The sequence below is a fragment of the Alligator mississippiensis genome, chromosome 2 (genome assembly GCF_030867095.1).
Source record: "Alligator mississippiensis isolate rAllMis1 chromosome 2, rAllMis1, whole genome shotgun sequence".
NCBI classification, from domain to species: Eukaryota; Metazoa; Chordata; order Crocodylia; family Alligatoridae; genus Alligator; species Alligator mississippiensis.
In genome coordinates, this window is record NC_081825.1 from 126,264,240 (window position 1) to 126,289,423 (window position 25,184).

General features: G+C 42.1%; 1 protein-coding gene across 1 annotated transcript; it reads right to left on the reverse strand.

Annotated features, from left to right (window-relative positions):
* Positions 1 to 331: 331 nt before the first annotated feature.
* FAM241A (family with sequence similarity 241 member A) lies at positions 332 to 25,177 on the reverse strand. The gene is made up of 2 exons (XM_019500081.2): positions 24,989 to 25,177; positions 332 to 3,896 (listed from the first exon to the last, which is right to left on the reverse strand). Exons 1-2 carry the CDS (start codon positions 25,091 to 25,093, stop codon positions 3,651 to 3,653), a joined length of 351 nt encoding a protein of 116 aa, XP_019355626.1. The 5' UTR covers positions 25,094 to 25,177; the 3' UTR covers positions 332 to 3,650.
* Between the last annotated feature and the right edge of the window lie 7 nt (positions 25,178 to 25,184).

A 25,184-nucleotide genomic window follows, 5' to 3' on the forward strand; every position in this document is an offset into this window, starting at 1 on the left:
AGCCTCAGAATTGTGGCTTTAAAGTATGGCACAAATCTGGCTTCTCCAGAGACTGCATTCTGGCTACAAAAAAAAAAAAAAATGATTATAAGCCTATAAGCATTATGCAGATTGCAGTATAAAACGCCATGTTAATAAATATTGTAATGTTTGGGACAACACAATAGTTACTATGATTTTTTTTCATCCTTTTCATTGATGAATACCTTGTATAGTCTTTTTTTCCTGAAACTGGGTCCAGAAAACTATTGATTTCAGTGGTCCACAAGGACAAAACAGGTAAATTTGGTGGCAGTTAATCATTTACTATCAGGCAGACCAAGAGACAATGTGAGTGATGACAGAATATCTTTTATTAGAAAGAATAACAAAGTGCTTTCAATCATATTTCACACAGATATTTTTAGAAACAAGATTTCTCTCTTATGAACAGTTTTAATGTGGCACCTTTTCCAATGCAAACTGTACACAATAATCAAGCATTTACACATCGGAAGGCTCAGATACATGTACTAAAATGTCCATTTTTAAAAAAACAGGAGAGCTGCCTGGAAAACTTCTGACCAATAAGGATTATGTAATTTGTTCTGTAATAAATATTTGAGGGATGTAACTTCTACATACACTTGTATATGCATGTACATAGCTGGAGCTAGAATTAATAAATATCGTAACTATTAACATTAAAAATGAAAAGTCATCATTATCGTTTCATAGAACCGGAGGAGACCTTAAGGGTCTCAACTTCTAAGATACAATACTCCTTCTAGCCAAACAAAATATTACAATTGTATTTATCCTTTATTTTTAGACTGTGCACTAAATCTACATTCTTTGCATACCAAACAATCCCACTGACTTCAACCTACAGTTCTGAGGAAAAAACAGTGCGAGTAGGCTTCATCCATTTCTTTATAGCATTTGACTAATTCACATTAATTTTTTAATGTACATGTTTGTTTCACTCTCTTTGCGCACACAACCCCATTTTCAAAACAACAGAGCTGTCTCCTTGGCTTACCCTCCAAAAACAGTAAGGAAAATAAAATTATAGCTGTAGCATACAGAGATTAAAGCAGAGTGTTCTGTATGGAACCCTCCTATGTGAGAGAATGTAAAGAAGAGAAGCAGGGGAAATTACTGAAGCAGAAAAGAAAAAAAAGGAACGTCTAAATCAGTGGGAATGCCACAAATTAGACCTGTACCCTCCCCAAGTGCCATTCTGATCCCTTTCCCTATCTGTTGCTCTGCTTTCTGCTCCCTGCCCTGTGCTCCCTGCCTGATCTAATGCTTGTTTTCTGATTCCTGCCTGATCTGTCATCGTGCTGCTGGTTCACTGTCCAATCTAACACATGCAGAGGCTGTGCATGCCAATTGTGGCACCCGTGCCATAGGTTGGCCACTGGTGCTCTAAATGATAGCTCATTAAAAAAAAAAGCCAGGAGAATGTCTGGGATGAATGTTAATGCATGTAATAATCACAAACAGCATGCATATAATAAAGTAAGAGATCTATATTGTTGTCCCTGCTTCATTTTTGTCTGTGATCAATTAGCTTCACTTTCCCTTAACACAGGAAACCACAGGAAGGTTTCCTTTTATTTCAGAAAACTAGTACAATGTGCATCACAATATACAGTCTAATACAGTATGTACACCATTGCAGCACTAAGGATATCCTGCAAGATGTTAACTTTTACCAGATGAGAGAAAAGGGTGAAATTCGCTGAACGCTAACTTGCAACTTACATGGAGGGGGGGTGGGCTGAAATTAGTAAAGGATGAAATTTTTGGCCTGAAATTAGAAAATTATAAGATTTTTAGAATAGAGCCCTTTTACAGACATACACAAAAAACACATTCAATATGCAAAATGTACAATGTCTATTTTACTTTTCCAAAAGGATATACTTAAATATTTACCCTTAGGCACTTGTGAGTCCAGAGCTTGCCATTAAGATCATACTGTATTTGCATTTAGCTTTTCAACTTCCAGCAGCAGTTGACAAAAGACATATCTATGAATATTTTATGCTGTAGTATATTCCCATATCATCAGCATCATTACCAAAATGCTCTAAATGTACTTAGACACCCAACTCCCATTGATTTCACAAAGCCAAGAGCCACCTTTTTGTAGATGGTAGTTAGGAAATGAAATACCTTTAGAGAACCGGGCCTTGTATCTACCAGCATGACCGATAATTGATCTTAATGGCAGTACATGTTTATAAGTAATGATTCTTCCATGCAATCCACATATGCAAACCAGAGACTCCACAGGGATCCATGTGGACAGGAGAATCTACCTTTAAGTTCCCTAAACCTTTGGGACTGGGACCACAAGGAATGTTTTTGTTGATTTCAGTGGTTTTTGGATTAGACCCATCATTTCTAATTAAGTAAAACTATACATTGTTGAGGTCTGTCACTCCAAAAATATTTGTAAAAAAGCACAAGTAAAAATCTTATGGCCTTTAAACTGTATTTTGTCATAGTCTATGCATGTTTTCATTGCTACCTTTGGGCAGCGCCAACTGCATTTCAATTACTTCCTAAATACTATTTTTGAAAGAATGGCCGCCCATTTTGTGAAGGATTCTGTCTCATTTCTTTTTTTCCTTAATACTGTTCCACACTCTGCACTCACTTAACTTAGTATGGGTCAAGATCAGGCCCTACCTATACAACCAAAGTGGATTTTACAAATTTCAATAATTGTACAGAATATACATCTTGGTCTTGGATATTTATGCTTAGATACTGATGCTGTAGACAGTTACTTTCAAACCAGATCTGAGTAAGAATGCAGTTGGAATGTAGCTATAGAGTCCTACGAATATAATCACTCGTACCTTATTCTAGGGCCAGAGCTGTCTACGATACTGTAAAAAAACAAGGCTTCCACCTACTGTAAAATTAGCCAAATACCTGTGGGCAAACAGACCAGATTATGACTAGAAATATTTGTCAGTACCTTAATGTCAGCTGGGGTTGCAATTCATGCACGGCATTCTATAACAGCAGAAGTCTAGTGTTGTTGAAATTATACCAACTATAAAGGTGTTTTTGTTGGTACAGCTTTGTTTCTCTCTGGAAGCTCTGGCAAACCTTTTGTAATTTAGTAACTCCTACAACATTAAGATGTCTGCATGCACTCTGGTTTGTTATTCAGGTAGTTGACCGGATTTTAGATTTGAGGCTTTCTGAACAAACAGTATTTTTTTAAGAAAGAAAAGAAAAGAAATCTCATTCCAAACAACCTCTTAAAATCAGAAAGAGAGGAATTGCCACTAGATAGGAAATGTCAATTAAAAAAAGCCAGACATGCCATGGAAAAGCAGTTGCCCAATTTTATTTGGATTTTATGCTGTATTAAATAGGACTGAGCCCACAAAATTCCAGGAAGTAACAAGTTACTTTGGATAGTACCATTAAGAACGTATTGTTTCCCCTTTCTTTTGAAGATGTGCTAGAACCGACTTTCTTTCTATGTTATTCTGAACCTCGCCCCCCAAAGACCCTCCTCATGCATGTGAAACATGATTTGGGACACTGCACCTTTAATATGCCACTTATGTGCTTCAACATATAACCATCAAAATGTGACACAGCGGTAACAGGTCATCCAAGAAGCCATCTACCACACACTATTGTTGCACATAAATAATAACAAGGCACAGAACAGCAACGAGTCCAAGAGCTTGTAAACCAAGGAACCAGAGCATAATCCAGAAGAATATGATTATTACGGGTTCCACAATCCGCTCTCCAAAATACATCCTTGTGAAGCCTATGCTGATAAGGCTTTTGTTTAGTTCTCCAAACAGAGTCCCCATTTTTTTATAGTCATCTACAACTGGTTCAGTGGTGTGGTTTCTTTGTTCATGCTGGACCTGAAACAGAACACAAGAGTGGGAAGTAGTCTGGAAAACAAAAGATTATCATCATTTCCATCTAACCACAACCTGCAGATAATCTTAGCTATTTCCATTTTATGGAATAAAAATTGAACAAAATATACCAACATGAAGAAACTCAGTTACAATTTCAATAAATGGGTTAAAGTGATTCACAGAAAAATAAGAATGGAAGAATTTCATAAAATGACCTAGTCCAACCTAATACTCAGAGCAAGTCCAGTCCTATTTAAACGATCCTAAACAAGTGTTTGTCTCACTCTCACCTGATCTTAAAATCCTCCACTGAAGATTCCAAAGCCTCCCTAGTTGATCTGTTTTAGTGTTTACCAACCTTTAAAGTTCTTCCTACTATCTAACCTAAATTTCCCTATTTATCAGTGTAAGGGTTTTACTGCTTGCCCTGTCCCTTGCAGCCCAAGAATCATCTTCCATCATCTTTTGTAACCATTTTTAAGGTATTTGAAGACTGTAATCAAAACCTTCGCCCTCAACCCCCATCCCCAAATTCTCTCTTCTCCAGACTAAATAATCCCAGTTCTTCCAACCTTTCCTTACAAGTTATTTGTTACAACTGGCAGTATGAAGTCAGAACCATAAGAGCCCAAACCCATAAACACTATACAAATGATGGTTTGTAGTCTTCTGATACAGATGAAAATTTTTGCACAGGATTAAAGGAAACAAAAGGAATATTATTAGCTCTGAAAGAAGACCCAGTGAGGACCAGCTAGGCCTGGAAAGGTGAAAAACATGCTGCTAAAGCTATGGAAACTTTAGTGTTCTGGAGTACAGCAAGAGACAACCAGACGTGGGAAGAACTAGGTAAAATAAAGACAATAAAGGAACATTTATACCATAGAAAAGGGCTTGACGCCTGTTCAAAACAGGACTGCACAGAGCAAACAATGTGGAACATGGCAACTGAATCTCTCTCATGCAGCTCCACAAATGCTACTACAAAAACTAAAGACTGGCAGCCGTCTCTATTTTACAACAGACTAGGGGCTGGAACAGTGATTACAAGGGAAGGGCTTGAATTCCTTCCATCCTGCCTTCATAGTTTCATAGTAGCTAGGGTCAGGAGGGACCTGATCAGATCATCTAGCCTGACCCCCTGCCACAGGCCTTGACTCTGTACAGTCCCTTGCACAAAGTCTAATCGCTTGGGCCTAAAGAGATGAAATACACGCTTAACAAGTGCAATGTCAAGGTGATCAGGCATCCAGGATACATAATTTGGCTAATTCTTCCACTCGTAACAACCAAAGCAGCAACAGCCAACAAATCAATATTTGCAGCTACCTGACTGCAAACCTTATGTAGTTATTAAGGGTTCATTATAAATAGAGTTTATAGAAGAAGGGAATACTCTGCCCAATCTAGATTAATATTCAAAATATAATTTGCAGCTTCTGTTATATTCATAAAAGAGCAGAGTGATGCTGCTTCCTGAGGAAAGACAGTAATTGGCTTCCTCCTGGAGCCTTTCTGGCTAATTGATAATGGAATGCATCTACCCTGCTCCCTCCATTAGAGAATCTAGTAACCCATCATTTTAAAATGCTGAATTCTCATTAAAAATAAAGCGCTGAAACTCATCTTCTACAACAACAAAACAGCAAAGTGGCAGCGAATGTTCTCAGCATCTTTTTCCAAAACAGATGTTAGAACATGCTGATGAACTCTCATATGGAAAACAACATTGGTTACAAGAATGTCTAGTAATAGCTGGAACAGAGGCACTCTCGCTAATAGTGGTCTGGTGCATAGGAAATTTTTTTCCTAGTCTGTTCACAAAATTAGCTATGCATTTTGAACATTAGTAATTAGTCAAGAGACAGGAAGGGAAAAATAAATAGTGATTAAATATTATTACATAGATACACGGTTGCCTCAACTTAAAATTTCACTTCTTGATCATATACATTGTCACGCTCCTTAGGAAAGGTCAGTGTGTTAGTAATTTCTCCAGTCGACTGAAAATAAATATAAAGAGAGATAAACAAGTTAGGGATAACAAAAAAAAAGTGAAACTGAAAACAGATAATCAACCATGAAATATAGATGACACATTTTTCTTATGTAGCGCTACATAACCGTTACACATACTTGCCGAGTACTTTCTTCAGGGGCAGAGCTACACTAGCACTGTCAAAGGCAAAAATACTTTAACAGGTAAAATACTTCACGTTTGCTAAAGAAATATTTACTCAATGAGACCTAACTTTAGGCACAATCCTACTGAATTAAAATAAATACTAAAACAATAAAAAGTTACACACATCAGTATTGCAGCCTGTGTGCACCCATTTTCATTTTTCACAAATGATTTTTTGACCTTTATTTATTTTTTAAGAAATCATATTTGCAATGTTTCCAAAAAGAGACATTTTGATTAGATCTATTATAGACCGCAAAACACCAGCTTTCTAATGTGAAAGCCCTAGAAATTACACTTTAAATTGCTGCTAGTCTTCTTTACAATACATACAATTTAATAATTTCTTTAGAAATGTTTAATCAATAATTTGTACCCTCTACAACCCCACTTTGTTTCCCTCCAATTTGGTCTATATTCAGAAGCCATTGTTCATGGTATGATTTCCCAGGCCTGCAACTAACAGATGCTCATCAGTGAGCCTCACCACCTTTTTATTTGCCAAAATGCATAGGGGGAAGCTGGCACAAAGTTACTGTTTGAACTCTCTTGTACCACCTTTTACCACTGTTTAAAGTACCTGAGAGGTGAAGAAGGACATGAAGTAAATACAGTGAGGGTGCTCTTGGATGGACGCTTTCTAAATGAGGCATGCAGTCCAGAAGTTACAGGAAGCTATGGGATTTAGACAGCTGTGCAAAAGCAAGCAGCCACTATGTACTGTAGATCTTAGGGGAAAAAAATTACAAAAACAAAAATAGCTCACCCTTAGGGAATTAACAAAAAGGGGATGGAATCTACCACTAAGCCCTTACCCCCAAAAGTTGCAAAATTGTTTTCAATAACTGCAAAATTGAAAGCAAATGCCATGAACTAAATCTTACTAGATTTTCACACATTAAGATGTATTCCTCTGAAGTAGTAGTTTTACTATTTTTCAAAAAAAACAAACAAACCTTAAATGTTTTGGTTGTCTATACATCCTAAAAGCAAAGTGGTCTTCATATTACTAATCAAACTGTTAACATGGATTGATACAATCCTGATAAAGAAGAAATATATTGCATATGTTAAGTGCAGTGGTCATTACTAGTAGAGTCAATGGCTCCTATTTCAGGTAGACTCTATTCCAGCCAGCAAGCAGTTAAAACACATGTGTAGCTTTACTTACATGAATAGTCTTATTGAAGGTAAAGTTCTTACATCCAAGTAAAGTTATACCTGCTTTTAAGCATTTACATGATCAAGGTCATAGTCTACTGCAAGTCAGAGAGAACGGTTAGAATAAATAGTTGCCTGGTGTGAAAAAAATCTGCGTAGGGTTATAGTAAAGCCCTCTTACTTGCCAACAAATATCAATAATTTACCACAGGCATTTAATCAGTACAACATGTAAAATAAATTGGAATCTCACAACTGTATTTTATTTGTGATGTTTGCCTACTTCTCACTGACTGCAAGACTGACTGCATATGTTCAGGAAAGCACGTGATAACTTTGTGGTTTATACCCAGTTGGTAGAAGAGTGTTTCAAATGGGTGGGGAGGGGGGGGTGTAGGTGGTGGGGCAGTGGGAACAACTATTTTCTAATTGACCCTCCCCCAGTAATATCCATTTTAACCACTTAAATAAGTCAATACCATCCTTTAGATTCCATTATACCATAACTATAAACTCCCCAAACAAAGCAATTGCATAAGAAGAAAGGATTCAAGCTACAGTCATTACAACTTGCCTTTGAACTTTTATTTTTAATTTTCTAAATTATTTATTACTATTTACTATATAAATCCAAAGCTAATGTCTCTGAAGGTTCAATTCCTTCAGGTGCTAGATGACCGGAGTCATCCACCTAAGTCAGTACACATGCTGCACTGATGGAAAGTACTTGCAAAGCATGGAAGGCAAATTCAAACTCAGGAAGTTACTTCTACTGCACACTGCAGGGTGGGATAGGGTGTGTCAACACAAAGGGGCTTTCATTTCTCTCACTTTGTTAGCTGCAGTACCAGTGGCTTGTGCTTTTCAGGAGGTCAGACTGGATAATCATAGATTTGAAGGCAGAAAGAATGCTTCTGGAGTTCAGTGAAACTCCATTTAATAGATTTTAAGAGGACAAAAACATTTCAAAACAAAACAAAAACCTCTTCTCCCTTCCCCTCCACCCACCCACACTTATTTCATGATTTAAGAAATCTTTACTGCATTTTTGGTGCTTGGATACCTACCAGATAAAATTAAAAATCTCTCTCTCTCTAAAGCATGCATCTCTAGCAAGAGTGCAATACCAGAACTGATTATAGTTTTATCTGTTTTAGTCTTCTCTTTCTTTTAGCAAAACAACACCAACATGGTGGGGTACTAACAAATGTTGACTTCCCTCAGGGTGGGAATGTCTACACGCTACAGTGGTTTGGGAAATATGAAATTCCCTAGAACCTCTGCCAGCTTAAACCCTGTAATTGTAAGCTAGGGAAAAACAAAAAACTTAGAGCAAAAGGCAGAACGGAGGAGAGAGAAATAAAACTAAAATATGTTAGTTAAGAGAGAAAAATAAGCCCAACAGAACAACAACATTAAAAAAAAAAGCAGCACAGATAAGGAGCCCTGTTTCCAGAAGAGTTGATTCAAAACACAGCAAAAGCAATGAATAAGGCCCAATTACTTGAACAAAGTTACAAAAAGAAAAGCATTTAAGACTATCACTTTTATCTTGGTCATAAGAACTCTGCAAAACATAATTAGATCTTAAATTCAAAATCAGAGTCACAAAAAGCTTTTACTCAATAAACACTAAAATTAATTGTTGTTAAAAAACAAGCAAAATAGTAAGTTGTTATTTGGTTTGCTCTTCACAAACCACAGCGGATACATTTTATCTCGCTAGTTATTTTCACAGGAGATAACAGGGTATATAACTAATGTCTGAAGTATATACACTTAAATATTAGGGTAAAGCATGACCTTTCAGCTTTATATTTATGCAATTAAAAAATTTATATGCAAGTCGAATCTGAACCAAAAATACAAGAGGGAAAAGGGAGACACCAGCCGGTTAAGGAAGGAACCAATTAATAGTTGCTTCACCTGTTTTTCAAGACCCCAAAGTATCCATTATGTTAAACACACAGCCTAGTTATAACCAGGATTCTGTTTAATCTTAAGAAAAAATATCAAAACAGATGTTTGCTGGATGTATAAATGCTAATATATGGTCTGAAGGAGTAGAATACCTTGTCCTCCATATACTTTAGTATAAGTGACCTACCATTATATCAAGCAAATAGTTTGGGTATTTAATTTACATTGACTATATAAACCCACCGGTGATGGTTATCCTTGTGCCAACTCCCGAGTCTACAGAACTTCTCTAGAGTACCAACCCTAACCTCTGCTGAACAGCGTTCATGTCTCTCATGCATGGGTTTTCTATTTTTTAAGATATATACACTCAAAAAATGGCTTAGATGCATCGTTCAGATGGATAATATATAAATACCAAGCAGCTCCCTCTTTAGGGAGCTGGAAAGCAGGACAAATGAGTGTGGTTACCAGGGCTGTGTGAAACAGCACCATTTCGTTTCACCTTCCATTTCACCATTTTGAAGGGACAGTGCTTTGTTTCGTTTTGAACCACAGTTCCGTTTTGTTCTGTTGAAACTGTTTTGCTGTTTAAACGCGTTTCAGCCATAGGCTATAATGGGGAATCATGAAAATGCCTACGACTTTGTCATTTCTTGCCTGATATGGATGAAAATTGCAGGCATTGTAGCTCCTTCTGACGGCATGAAGCCTGCTGAGTTTCAAGGAGATAGGTACAGGGGTTCCTGGGAAACTGCACCTCAAACTGCTAAAAGCAAAACTTGTGTCCCTTGCCGGCAGTAGCAGCCTCCTGTCATCCCACACATGGATCTAGGGGCCCGCATGCTGGGGAGGGCTGCGGAGCTGTGCCAGACTCCTCCCAGGGGCGCGGGCCCCCAGATCTGTGCATGGGATGACAGGAGGCTGCTGCTGCTGCCTGGGACCAGCGCTGGGCGCAGCCTGTGCCAGGCACTGGGAAGACTGCTACTGGCCCCAGACAACAGTGGCAGCTTCCTGTCATCTTGTGTGCGGATCTGGGGGCCTGTGCCCCCACTAGGCCTGTGGGGCTGTGCAGGGGTGGGGGGGGGGGGACTACAGTGAATTTTTGGGTGGCAGCAGCCCCCCTTCCATCGCTGTGGCCTGCCCTGAGTGCTGGGGAGAGCCTGGTGCCACCCCTGCTGCAGCCCCGGGAGTGGCAGATGCTGCGCCAGGGGTTCATGGCATGATGCAGTTCAGCAGCTGCAGGCAGGCAGCTTCCGCTGCTCCTGGCGCTCCAGCAGAGGTGGCACCGGGCTCTCCCCAGGACTCAGTGGCTTTGCTGGGAGGGCAGGTTGAGCTCCATGGGGCTGGCGGAGCCGCTCAGAGTGCAGCCCTGGCTCTCCCCGCCTCCTGCCACTGGGTTGCACTCTGAGTGGCTCTGCCAGCCCCACAGAGCTCACCCTGGGATTTGGGGGGAGAACCACTGGCCAGGGCTGTGCTCCGAGCAGCTCTGCCATCGGCTCTCTGCTGCCTCCTGCCACCAGGCTCAGCTCCATGGGGCTACAGAGCCTCCAACCACCAGGCTGTGCTTGCCAGGGCTGTGCTCAGAGCCAGGGCTGAGCTCCAAGAGGCTCTGCCAGCCCCATGGAGCTCAGCCTGGTGGTAGGAGGTGGTGGGAGAGCCAGTGGTGGAGCCGCTCGGAGCGCAGCCTGACTGGGAGGCTCTGCAGCCCAAGGAGCTGATCCTAGGGGCAGGAGACAGCAGAGAGCCACTGGCCAGGGCTGCGCTTGGAGCCAGGGCTGTGCTTGAAGCGGCTCTGCCACTGGCACTCCCGCCTCCTCCTGCTGCTGGGCTGAGCTCCATGGGGCTGGTGGAGCCGCTCAGAACACAGCCCTAGCTCTCCCCGCCTCCCGCCACCTGGCTGCTTCGAAACGTGAAACGTTTCAAGTGCCCTCATTTCGTTTTGAAGCTGTCTCAAAGCCTTTTGTTTCATTTCGATTTTGCTGTTTCGAGCTCGAAATGAGTCAAAACAGCTTTGAAACGAAATACCTGTCGAAATTTCGCACAGCCCTAGTGGTTACCCAAGAAGTTCTGCTGCTTGTCAAGTCTCTCACCATTACAGGGATAACTGAGATTTCACCCAATTTTCTCACAAAGCTAATTTCACTGGGTAAGCACAGCAAAGTTATATTTGCTTTTCTTAGTGTCCTCCTCCTCCTAATCAGGAAGGGAAGAATTTTGTATCAGTTTACATCTTGGAGCAAATGGAATTAACTTTCTTTACCAACTATGGAAGTATAGCCTGCAATCAATGTGTATGCAAAAACACTATCAACCTCAAATGACACTGAACATTTGAAATGACAGCATGAAATTAAATATTAGTGCCTCTGACCTTGTAGTTCTAAGGGCAGTATCAGGGCAGTATCAGATGCTGATATTCAAGCACTAAATATTAGGCAGAAAACATTAAACATTAACTTGCTTGGCAAGAAGAGAACCAGGACACTACTTTACACCAATACTCATTCTACTACATACATGCAAACTGTATAAAATAAGGAAAGCAATTGAGAAGGAGTCGCACATTGTTATCAGATGACAGAAAAAACATCCAGGCTGCATCTAGACTAGGGCTGTCATACAGTATATGGCATCATAAAAACATGCTGCACATTTAGATGTTTTCCGCACTGTAAGGGTATGCTGCCTGTGCGTGTGCTTCTCTGCTTTTTTTTTTTTTCCTGTGGGATATACAGGGGTGAAAAAAACCTGCAGGAAAATAAAAGCAGAGCAGCATATGCACAGGCAGCACACACCACTCAAAAGCCAGTCAGGTCATATGTAGCAGAATTGCCACTGCTGCAGCCCCGGGAGGCCCCCAGGATCCCAGGTAAGGATGCTGGAGCCAGCCCAGTGCTGGCCCCAGACTCCCCTACCCCACTAGGGGTAACTTCCTGCATGCCAAAGCACACATGGCATGGGCATTCCCCAGGGTCAGGCAGCGGTGGCACAAGGTACGACACTGCTACTGGTCCCCTGGGGAACCAAACGTCTGCATTCGTATGGGGAATTCAGCCTCAGTGAATATCCAACGCTCACTTTTTTCCAGTGAGACGCAAAGATTTTTCAATATAGGAAAACTGCTCAGAACACCAGTATTATAAAAGTAGTATCCATGCTTGTATTTAAACAGGGAATTTCAACATAGTACATTTTGTTGCATTAGCAGAATAACAAAATCTCCAGGGAAAAGGTTTAGGTCATGTTCTCATCACATAGCAAGAAAGAGAATATCAACCACTGTCATCCTTCAAAAAAAGGGTCATTTAAGAAAGAAAAGAAAAGAAACGTACTTGAGTATGCTACAAACGCCATCAGACTTTAGATGTATCTAGACTTGCTGTCACGTGATTGTAAGTGTTAGCCAGATCACCAGCTGCAGCAATTAATTTCAAAAGGCTTGGAAGCATTTTAAATAAAATTTAGTGCTTGTGAAAGAGGACTAGCTGCTTTTGATACAAGTTCTTTATCCAAAGAATATACAATCTTCCCAATGTCATCCAAAAACATGTTTCATCACTGACCTGAAAAAAACAATTCTGAGAAAAGAAAGTAGTTCATTTTTCATCAAAATTCTTGTCCTCTCTGCATCTGGTATGTTTCTCAAGATTAGGAAGTATATATCATATATATCTGAATCCAAGATTACCTTGCATTTCAGATGATCCTCCCCCCCCCCCCAATAATGAGGATATTTTTATATAGGGAAAATGTATACGTTTGCTGTAATTTTCCCTGCGTAGAATCTAATTATTGAAATTTGTCTCTCCTACTTCCCCCGCAATGGGAATGGAGTGGAAGGGAAGCAGTAAGAGGATGGAGGGTGGGCATTTCTGCCTCTTGCCCCTGCCTGCACCATCACTTGTGCCCCTGTGCCTGCCCCTGACCCCCTGTGCCCCCCACTACAGCTTCAGGTCCCCCTTCCTTCCCTTGCCCCTTCCTCCATCTCAGCCCTCTTGCTTCTGCTTCCTACCCCCGGTCTCCACCCCACCTTTGTTCCTCACCACCCTTACCCCATCCCACTCTCCACCACCCAGATTTTGCACACTCCCCCCCAAACCACACTGCCTACACTTACTTCAGCAGGCTCTGTCCCTGCTCTGGGTTAGTGCACAAATCATGCATTTTCTGGCCCCAGTCCAACTCTGTAGCAGCAGTGGTGGCAGCTCAGATTAGGCCCTGGAGCAACCACAGCTGCTACCGGGCCAGAGCAAACACCTGCTTAGTTCCTCAGCCTGGAGCAGGGACACAGCCAGGTGGAACTAGAGCCAGAGCAAAGGTAAGCAGCAGGCAGATGGGGGAGAGGAGGAACCCAGGGTTGCAGAGAGGAGGGATGATGGGAGAGGCAAAGGGCAGGCGAGGTAGAAAAAGCTGTGGGCCCATGGCTGCAGGGAGGTGGAGGAGCAGAGGTAGTGGGGGGCAGACAGCTGCTACAACTCCAACCCTGAACTTAGGTTGGGGCCAGAGCCACAGCTGCTGCCTGCACCCCCACCACCTCATGCTCAAATCCAAGATGAGGGGCTTCCCCTCACCATGTTAAATTTTAAGTAAACACAGTAGTTCTTGAACATCTTTTCACGAAAATATGCCTACCTGTGTAGAATGACCTATTCTACTACTCTGCTTTAACATTTACTCCCACATTAGTCTGAAATCCCTGAGATAACCAGGACTACTTGAACTTAAAGAATGCATTCTCTTACTTTGTACATGGGAATGAGCATTAGCTTGTTTTTTTGAGTGCAAGCTATTTTTTTCTTTGTCTAGTTTTGGAACATTGGATTAAGGAGAAGATTGGTTTTGTATGCATTATGTATTCTAAAGTTTATATCTGAAGTCATTTGAGAGTCTGGGTTTTAAGTATAATTCATATATTATACACACACATGTAAATTTTATTCTCTGGGCGCGCTGCTTCGGGCGCTGGGCCGGGACTTCTCTGAGGATGTCTACGTCCACTCCTTCCCCTACCGAGCAGCGGAGAGGGCTGTGGTCAGCCTGGCCAACTTCCTGCTGGGCCAGGCCAAGATGGCCACCCTGAAGAGCCGGCGAAACCGGCTCGCCAGGACCAGGATGGTCGACGCCCTGCATCTCTTCCGCCTGCTGGTGCGGGCCCGCTTCTCGCTCGAGTTTGAGCACACGGTCCTGCGACGGACGGTGCCCACCTTCGAGGAACGCTGGGCCCTCGAGGGGGCGCTCTGCCGAGTCGAGGCGGGGCGCCTGCTCCTCGCCCTGTAACACCTCCGGCTGCTCAAGCTGCGGCGATGCGTCCAGCGGGCCAAGGCCTTGGACTTTGCTTCACGCGGGTCGAGCCCTGAGGCCCCCCGTGGGTGTCCCCGCTGGCAGAAATGTAAATATGTAAATAGACCTTTGGCACGCTATGGTTTTTTAGTCTAGAGTGTACGGGCAGGCCTTGCAGGCCGTGAGCCCAGGACCATGTCCGTGAGGCCCAGGTGTTCGGGCCAACCTGTACATACTCTTTACTGGCGCCGATTTGTCACCCTCCCTGGAATAAACACCTCTTAAAAGTCAAAAGTCTTTCTTTCTTTCTCAAGGCCTGAAAAATCAAAACCAAATACCTGAACTGCAATAAGCAACTTGTTTTATAAAATAAGCAACAGAAACAAGTTGATACAAAGGACCAATGAGACAAATGCACAATGAATAGAAAAAAAAAGTCAACTATTATTCATCAGCTGTATTCAGCTGTTATGGCAACTAAAGTTGAAATAGGATGCAAACTATGGGAAAAATATGAAAGAGCAAGTTGTTTCAAGTTGTTATAGCAACTGATATTTCAAGACAATAACCAAGTAAATATTAACCATCATCCTGAATTTATCCTCAGATAGTCATAAGAACCAGCCTACCTTGAAATAAGACTTTAAGAAAGAGGAAAAAGATCTCACCATTATGATCATCTCCTTGCTATTTATTATCATGTTACATTAAGTACAATATTAAATTACTGTAAGGTGAAACATGATGGCAGAAAGGAGAGGGAAACTTTACTGGAAGTAGGGACCTACTTAATTATGGATTTGCAGTTTTTATGGAAACCAGGAAAACCAGCGGTATCTGTGATCACCAGGAAATATTCCAGTGGCTGCAATTTCCCACAAAATTGACCCTGCCAAAAAACTTGGTGTATTATTCATATAATATGCTGTTTTAGAATCTCTCAATCCATATCACAATACTTGGACAACGTGGCAATCCCTGCTGCCACTGTCATGTGCTTCAGATACTATCTGCAGCGATGGTGAGGCCTCTCTGCAGCAAGGGGTGGGACTACTGGGAAATACCCCTTGAAATTGGCCCTTGATGCTACAAGCAAGCCATAAAAATGGTTTGGTCTCACCACGAATTAAGTATGTCCTTAGTTAAAAGAGAAAGTTTAAAATGCAACTCAAAGATGTATGTCTACCTTCTCTTTCAAACTGTATGAAATGCCCCCTTCTGCTGTCATTGGATGTTGTTATAATCCAGTGGTGCTCAACCTTCTGGCCTTGATGAGTGGCACGGGGCCTGCAGGATGTATCTAATATGGGGTCATGGTCCTGTATGATCCTAATTGCCAGATCATCTGCTCTGTGAGTCTCCCCATGGGACCAGAAATTTGGTGGTGGGCAGGTCATGGCAGTATTAATTGCTGTGGCTTCCAGCAGTTGAACACCATGTATACAATCATTTACATATTTTTATTTGTTTATTTATTTATTTATTTATTTATTTATTTTTACACACATTCTATTTTAGTTCCTAACCCATATGCACCTTGTCTTATTTAAAATGAACAAATATTTTTAAATCCTCTAGTCTCCTTAGGTCCTCCTTTAAAACCAAGTGAACCTGACATGGCAACACTACTGATTATCCAGAACAGTAACAATTTACCACAGGCACCACGTGTCACAATTCTTACTTGAAAACAGAACAATTACAAAGAACTATGGCCAATTTCTCCTTTAAAGTTACAACTATTTCCTTATGCCTTATCTCCAGAATTATTTTTCCCCTGAAAAATTTAACAGACCATTATTACATACCATGTTATTTAGGTGTGAAAATAAACACTCTACAAGTAAACAAGAGAGATTACAAGCACAAAGGGCACAAAAGCTCCTATACCTTGTTAAGAAAGCTACAAAATGCTATACACTATGCATACGAAGAAGCTTTGCAGTAGGATGACAACTTGCAGTGCTCTAAAGCAAACTCAAAGTAAGACTTAGTTTTACATTTTCTTATGTGTGTTGACCTTCTGCCCAATACAAAGCAGAAGAGATGCCCAGGCTACCTGAGAGTGAGCTAACTTGGGTAACACAGGCAACACAGCCATATTAGTACGGTGCTAGGGGGACCTCCAAAGAAGAAGGCTCCTAGCAAAGATTTTCTGAGACTATTTACATGCTATGCTGTAAATGCCAGGAAACTTCTTCAGAGAAAGAAGAGGCTACCATTTGAGAACTTCTGTTCTGAAAACTACACTATTAAAGGCCCAGTTCTGCACCTATGCTTCAATTAGGGCTGCACAAATAGAAATTGGTTCATAACCTACAGTTTGTATAATTTAAGTGCGTAATGCTGCAAAAGTTTCAGTGAGTGCATAAACTGAATTCCCCTGTTTTCCTACAACTGTTGTAAGGAGAAATTAAGACCTTAGATTTTCAGTAGAAATATTATAAAAAATAAACAAGATTCAATTAAGGGAGTAATATTTAAGATGCAACTCCTTTTAATTGTCCAGTGCCACACACATATTTATTTTACTAGTTATTTTCACAAGACAGAATGTAAATCTATACATAGGGTGTAGGATTTATGCAACTGACAATGTCAGGCAATTATTTGTGGATTGGTAGGTCCTCAAGTAAGATACTAATCTTGGACCTTTTAACAGAAAACAACTTTAAAACTGAGTACTGGAAATGTTACCTTCAAAACAAAACAAGGAAAAATACCTGGCTAGATCAGTGATTCTCACCCCAGGTGCCACACCACTCTAGGATTTTTTGAGATCTTTTCAAGGCTGCAGCAGGGTGCAATACAATGTTAGGACTACTAATTTACGTTTGCAAACATGGTTCACAAGATAAACCCAGAGACAAATAGAAACCACAGTTGTGGTCTCCGAGTTCCTCGCAACAGAATAACATTTCTATTTTTTTCACCTTTTTGACTATGGAAAACGAAGAGCTGGCATTTTCCAAAGGGTGCTATAAATCTATCCATGGAGTGCCTCAAGTAGTATCCAGCAGTACCAAGTCTAAAAAGGTTGAGAAGTATTGGGACTAAATTATATATAATGGATTAAAATGTCAAATTTAAAGGTCTGATTTTATTAACTAGGTCAAGAATAAAACGGGTAACAGGTAAAGCACTAATCTCTCCTTATACAGAACACGGATTTACAGGAAATTAGCAGTAAGATTCAGTGATCTTACAATCCTGTGAATGATGAAACATTTCAGAGAGGAATGTCACAACTATGCCTGGCATTAAGTTCACATGAGTTGGAGAGGGCACAATAATAGCAAGCTGGAAACAGAGCCCTTTAAAAATAGCCTGTAGGATAGAAACTGACAGTGCTGCTGCTTCGAAAGGCAAAACATATTGCCACATCAATAGCCACTGAAACTGTCCTCTTTGACTTTGCCTCTGCTCTTTTCAAGCTGGAAAAATACTAGCAGCAAAATACACTGAAATCTTTAAATCCAAAGCTTCAATACCAACACAAGTCGGCCAAATTAGCAACCAAAGTTTAAAAGCTGAAATATCGCCCCTAAAAACTCTCAAACGAAAACATCAAGAAACACTGCACTGGTCTGAATTTATATGCTTTTACTAGAAAATGAAGATGCAGTCTTTAATAGTGCTACTTCTGGACTTAGGCAGCTACCAATTACTGGTGGGACCGGAAATCAATGCAGAACTAAGCTGACCTGCAGTAACACAGGATAAGGCTGGCTACTTTCCTAGAAGTTTGTAGCTGAGCTTCCCCAAAGGCCATAGTAGCAGACTGCCACTATGAAATTCCCCTTGTGTGTGGAGAAACCACTGCTGACCATGACTGCTACTGGTTTGCTGTTAGTAGCTCAACTGTGAGGGCTGTGCTTCAGTGCTGAGAAGGTGCAGCTGTGCTGGGCCAGAGCGCCTGTCAGGTTGCACGGTGATGTCTCCCCTACCAAATCAGGCCCACTGGTAAAATTCACAAATGTATTCATTAGTCCTCACACTTTGCCTCAGAGTTCATCAACAGAACAGTATATTTCTCTCTGGTACTGCAAGGCTTGTCTGATCACTGGGGATCCTGGTTCTTTTTAAAAATCCCAAATTCTTTGATAAAAAAATCCAAATGCTGTCATTAAAACTCCCCCCCCCCCCCCCCCATGGTGCTGCAGCCCGGCCAGACTAGCTCTGGGCAGGAGCCACCTCCATGACCCAATGAGTGGGACCTGGCACGGGAGGGAGCACCACGCTGTCAAGGTTAGGTATGGCAGTGTGGAGTTGCGCCCTTGCAGCCGCTGGATGGACAGTGGGTGCCTCACCTTGGCGGCCATGATGGCGTGTTGCTCTCACCCATGCTGGGTCTTGCCTGTTGGACCGCAGAGGCAACTCCTGCCTGGACTCCTGCTAGTCCGGCCAGGCTGCAGCCCCAGGCTCAATTGTGGGAACAGAAACTGTGGGAGGCACATGCCCCCTCCCCCCGTCCTCCTCCTAACATATTGCCTGTACTCCCCTCCCACCATAGGCTTACCTAGAGGAAGCTGTGGGAGCTGCTTTCCACCCTACTGCCTGGTGGCCATGTGCATGTGTCCTCGCATATGCATGTGGTGACTCTTGTGTCCTGCTCCCCACAGCCCCAAACAGGAACTCTATCAGCCTGCAAGTGGAAACCCACTCTTTCCCGCATTTTTCACTTTTAAAGGAGAAAACCCGTGTTTTTCCATGGCAAATGGAAAACCTGGATCCCTGCTGATCACCATGGGAAGTAGGACGGAGTCTGGTCTGTCCATGATGAGTTTTAGAAACTCAGCTCTGTTTAAGGTAACAAAGATCCCTAAGGATTTTAATGGTATTGCAGTTCCTCCTCTTATTCTTGAAGACTTCACTTATCCACTATTGTTTTAGCTTAAAATGATGTGGACAGAAATGTTTAACTCTATCCTAAGTAGAATAAGAGTAGTGTGTGCAACTGAAGAACTGTAAGGAAGGTATAGGTGCTGCAAGCCAAAGTTGGATGCTTCTGATCATTACATGCCTCTTGTTATAGGCTCCTATGCATAAAGTCTATGCATAAAGTCTACCAAGGCAAAGGCTGGATGAAGAGGTGGTCTATGCATTATGAAGAATAAGAGAGGAGCCCCTTTAAAGTAAAGCATGTGCTTGTGCAACCATTTCACTAGGAAGCGATGCAACTCTCCCAACTAACATCTCAATGAAACACATCAGAACAATTTTTCTTGACTCAGCCTAAAAGTGCAAACATGAAACCAACTAAACTGCAGCAGAAAATGCCTAAAGTACTGATGGGCTCACAAAAATGTGCAAGTGTGTGTATAGAGCAGGAGAGGGCAATTATTCTGGGCAGAGGGCCGCTTACTGAGTTTTGGCAAGCCATCGAGGGCTGCATGACAGGCAGCCCAGGGCAGATAAATGTTAATTTTCTAACTTTTTTAGGGTCCCCGCGGGCTAGATAGAATGGCCTGGTGGGCCACATCCAGCCTCTGGGCCGCATTTTGCCCACCCTTGTAATAGAGTAAAAGGGGGTGGGGCAGAAAGCGGGAGGTGGGGGGGAGGAGCCACAGCACCTGATGAAGTGAATTTGGGTTCATGAAAACTTATGCATCTTTATAAATTAAATGAGAGAGAGCACATCAACACTGCCTTCTGACTCAGGATGGAATCACACAGTGGCCTAGAGAAAGCAGACTTCAGGAGGATCATTCTATAAAGCAGCACATAATACTCACTAGTAAGCCTTTCTTGTACTCAATTCCTGCCTGGATTTTTGTATCTCAAGTACTTGGGTCTCTAACATAGGGTCAAGTGTACCAAAGAGATCTGTTATCTGGAGGAAGCTCCTGGTCGGGTTTGTAGCAACTTGGATGCCTTCAAAGGTCGTCTCCCACAAACCCTCCAAAATTCCATACCACGTTTCAGCAGTAGACTCTCCTGTAGAAGTCCAGTCCAGATTATGGGGCAGGGCATGGGTATATTCTTATATGTCGTCCTAGTCCTAAGGTTGTTTGTTTTGTAGCATAACTGGCCCTTTCCCTGGGAATGCCCCTTCTACACTTCATCTGCAGTTATAGCTACCCGTAGATCTTGACATTTTAGTGGCTGCTGTTCAGATTACTTTGACCCATGTTTCTCTCATCCCGTGACTCTGGGAAGTTCAGAATCTTCCCAGAAGGGCCACAAGAAGTACAGCGTGGCTGCTGTAATGGACACACGACACTTGGGTTCCATACTTGTCACAAGATGCAAACATAAAGGGATAGACCTGGCTGTGACCCACCATTTGAGCAGTGCATCACATTAGTCAAAATGACCTCAGAGCACTTGAGGGCATACAGACAGGTGAATCAAAGTGTCAAGTTAGGCAGTACAAGATAAAGGAGTTACACCTTATTCCCCCCTACCCTCCTCTCCCCACAACGAGTACACAACCACACATCTTCAGAATATTCATCTTCTGAAGAGGATCAGTTAGTGAGATAATATAATTTTAAGAAGTTATGTGGATGTAAGGCAAGTTATCCCTCAGCAACTAAAGTTATTTCTCTTCCTCCTCCAAAATAGTCTTTCCAGCATAGACAAAGCCTTATTTATATCTACAAGCAAGAAAAGTTGCAGTCTGAGAATACACCTCTCTTCTCTCTGTGCGTTTTTAAATCCAGTCACAGGCAGCAGTTAATTCTACGACCTCCTGTGACAAAGAAGTTCACAGAGCAACTGTATGTGACATTAAATACATTTTTCTTTTCTTCTTAAAAATGTACGTCTTGTTAATATCACAAAGGGAACCTTTACTGAGTATATCTTATTAATAAGTTCAAAAAGATTTTAAGGCCAAAGAGTTTAGCATTCCTCAAAAACCAGACTTGTCAGAGAGTCACATTACTCACATTAAACACTCAATATTACAAGAGCTTGTGACTGGAACAGAGTAATTGTAATTATTTGGGTCTTTTGAGGCAGGAAGGATAAGTTTAACATAACCATATTGGGTACAACCCTACTCAGGCTGAGCCCATTCCCAGTGGGCATAAAAGAAATCTCTTTTACAAAGTTCAGGGCCTTGCCACACACAAAATGTGCATGCAGGCTTAGTTCCAAAATCAAGTCTTACATACACTAACATTAGTCCAGAGAAACCCCACTGGAGACTGTAAAAATTTACACCACTGTAACTGGGCAGAATCTTACTGCTTGTCTTCTTATACACTATAAGTGTATACTTATACACTTCTTTTACACTTTGTATACAGCACAGAGGAACTAAGTACCTTCTCATTCCACTCTTAAATCCCTTGTTATTTTTTAATGCAGAAAGACAAAACACAGGAAAACACATTATGTCAACAGCTGGTTCCTGAAGTACAGGAGACTTAGTGGTTATTTACTGGCTCAGTCAGCAACAACATACAGAATAACAAAATTAGTTAACCATGCATGATTCATTCTGATCTATTTAGAATCAGCTGATCTGGAAAGAAAGAAGGAAAAAAAAGAATTTTTTTCACTCATTTGCTGACTCTTTGACCTTATTTACATTTAAAAGTTTTTTCCTTCATTTTTTTCATTAAAAACTTATCAATGTCCTATATTTTGTTGCATTTTATAATGCTGCTTCTGCTCTATTGTTTGTTCATAGTTCAGCACCTTAATCTGGGAAAATATGCTATAGTGAGAAAATATTTCTACTACATCTGAACTTGTATTTTCCCTTAATTGGCTGTAGGCATTCTGACACCATTCTGTGTTCAAGATCAACATTACTGCATAAAATGGGAGGGAGAAATTCTTAACAGCAAGATAGTCTTATGGCCACCAAATTATCCCTCCAGGATGACAGCTTTGGCACAGTGAAAGTAGAACAGTCATGATCAAACACAGTGGACCATAAAACATGTGGAGGTGTACTCCTGCTGGGCATGGCTCCAGAAAAGCCTGTCATTGCTAGTCTGCAAAAAGTTCCTTTTTAAGAGGGAAAGTTAGTGCTGGTCCAGTCAGTGTTAAAGGCTGAGCTCTTCTGACAGAGCTTATGATATTTTCCTGGAACACAAAACAATAATGTGAATGGCAATCAGAATGACCATGGTAAAATTTTCTGCACTCTTTAGGTAGTGGAAAGCATACAATGAAGCCACTACTTCTGTCTTTGTACCCATCTTGACTATCTTATCCACCTGCACACACACGCAAGTGAAGTTCTTTTAAGGGTGTTGTTAGATGGACAAACACCCACGTGATCCACAAGATAAACTCTAGAGATTTCAAATATGAATCCATAGTGTCAAAAACATTCTGACCTATTAAGGTATTTCTGAGCTGAGTTAGGCAATTTAGAATCTGCAAGTCAAACATTTTGCCACTATGAAAATGTTAGTTGCGTAATGGATTTTCACAATGAAAAGTTCATTAACCCATCTATTTTTATTGCCTGAGTGGAATATGCAATTTCACCATATACCATCAAATCCATAACCTGAGTAAATAAATTGTAAAATAAAAATAATTTTTAAAGACTATTTGGGGGAAAAAAACTACTGTATTATTGTAAGAGTTTACTGTGGCTTTAGAAAACCCTTTAACTTAATACCTTGGGAAAATTATGAGATTTTCCCCAGTAGTGCAACATGTGGTTTTAAAGTCTAGGTTAGTGCTAACAGTGAGAGACAGGCTGGGGATTGATATTTGATATTCTGACAATATCAACCCCCCAAATAAACAAACAACCCCCCCCAAAACCTTTTTTCTACATTTTCTTGCATGCTAAATCTGATTTCTCAGAATTTTGTTAGGAGAAAAAAACACCTTATCAAAACAGCCATTCATAGCATGGAGCATAATAAAAATGATACTGTATGTGCAAATGCAATTTATCAAAAACTTTGAGCTAACAATGTGTGGTTTTATATCACACACTGAAAGCTGTCTTATAGTAGTAGATAACTGCATAACAGACTTTCGCCCCCAACGTAATGGATTTTTAGCCTCAACATAAAGAAAATGCTTAAGAAAGATCACGTAACTTGTTTTGATCTGTACTTCCTGTCTCATACATGTGGTTATTAATATAGTGCCATTTTGAGCCATCTTTAATGGAGTAATTTATGCCTCAATTTTATCTTGCCATTCAGATCGCTCATTAGCTTAAGTCATTAAACTGAGGAAATTGTGTGCCTGGCTGCAGGAACTGTAGAAAACAGATTTTAAATGGCTTATCCAATTCAGACAGTGTTTTTTGTTTTTGTTTTTTTTTTAAGTGACTCTCGCTCTAAAGTGATCATCCTTAAAACTGGTCGGTTTTCCTCCCCCTGGATACTAAGTGACAGAACTTTAATTTGCAGGAAGGATACCAACAACCTCTTCCTTTCCCTTACCCCCCCCCACACACACACACACTTCAGCCCTAGTGTTCAGGTTTAAGGCCAAGTCTCTTGCCGTGGAAGCAGAGGAAGTTAAAGAAAGGAATGCCAGTCTGCAACCTACTCTGACCTGCAGATGGACCTGTGGCTCGAGGATTGGGCTTTCATGTCACCTCAAGACCCACAGATGAGCCGTGGCAGAAAGCATCCTCGTGTGGAGGGATCGTGGCCACCGACTCTCCAGACACATAACCAAAGAACGAGACCTCTGGCACTGAACCTCCCTAACCTGGCTTGCCAGCTCTCTCTCTGCAACACCTGGCATGTCACCTCATTCAGAAGGGCTATACTAACCTATTCTTGAGGTAGGTTGTCATCGGCCCATTCCCATTGCATCTCGGCCTTTTTGCGACTAAGATCAAGTGTGACTGGGGGCATCTGAACCCCAAGGCCTCCAGGAAGAAACCTGGCACATCACGGGAGCTAGAAACTAGGCAAGCGACCGCTCGTGTCATGGGTGGCTGGGACCGTAAAACAGCGGATGGTGGGCTGAGACAGGAGGCACCTGGCTCTTTGCTTTCACTTGCGGACACTGCAAGATCTTTTATTAGATCAACTAAACGGCTGGGAAATTTGTTCTTTGCAAGCTTCTGGGCACAGACTCCCTTCATCACTTGCAGAAATGCAAAAAAATCAAGAACTCTTGGTTCCAAACCGAGACCTTTTATGAGACCAACTAAGAAACGGCAAAAAAAAATCATCGTTTGCTGCATGTTTGCCGGGCTCACGCGCCCCTCATCAGGCTCAGGGGAAGCTCAAGATGGTAAAGAGTCCCCATAGGTAGGAAATACGTAGGACCCAAGAGTTGGAGCCGGTTGCACTCCTTTTTGCCTCAGAACGCCCCGGCTGCCACATGCATCCCTTCGCCACTCGGGCATTTTTTTGACTCTGAAAAAATCCCCAGAGCTGCTCCCAGACCCTGCCAGGTATTAAGGCAGCAGCTCCCTCTCTGTCCCTCCAAGGCAGAGTTTGGATGATGGCTTGCACAGGACGGCGTGCATCCTGCTTCAGGCCGGGGGCGCCCCTCCGCGGGAAATCTGTGCCCTCAGCAGCCAGCCGCGCAGCAGGTGCCAGCCCATGCCGCAGGGTGGGGCGCCCCCCACGTCCCGAGCCCCTGCACCCACCTGCTGCTCCCGCCGGGCTTGGGCGGCACCGACCTGCTCCTGCGCCCCGGGGTCCCCCTCGCAGCCGCAGTCCGCGGGCGGCAGCACCTCCGCCCTGGATCCCATCGCCCCGAGCCCGAGCCGCGCGGCCGCAGCGGGAGGAGGCGGCGCCGCTGCCGCCGGCTGGGCAGGGCGCGCCCGGGCGTCACGGGGTGGC

Bases quoted from the DNA above. Each gene is read 5' to 3' on its own strand.
- FAM241A (XM_019500081.2), bottom strand. From the start codon at position 25,093: ATGGGATCCAGGGCGGAGGTGCTGCCGCCCGCGGACTGCGGCTGCGAG. The intron at 3,897-24,988 runs GTGGGTGCAGGG...GTTCTGTTTCAG, and splicing joins AAGCCCGGCGGGAGCAGCAG to GTCCAGCATGAACAAAGAAA.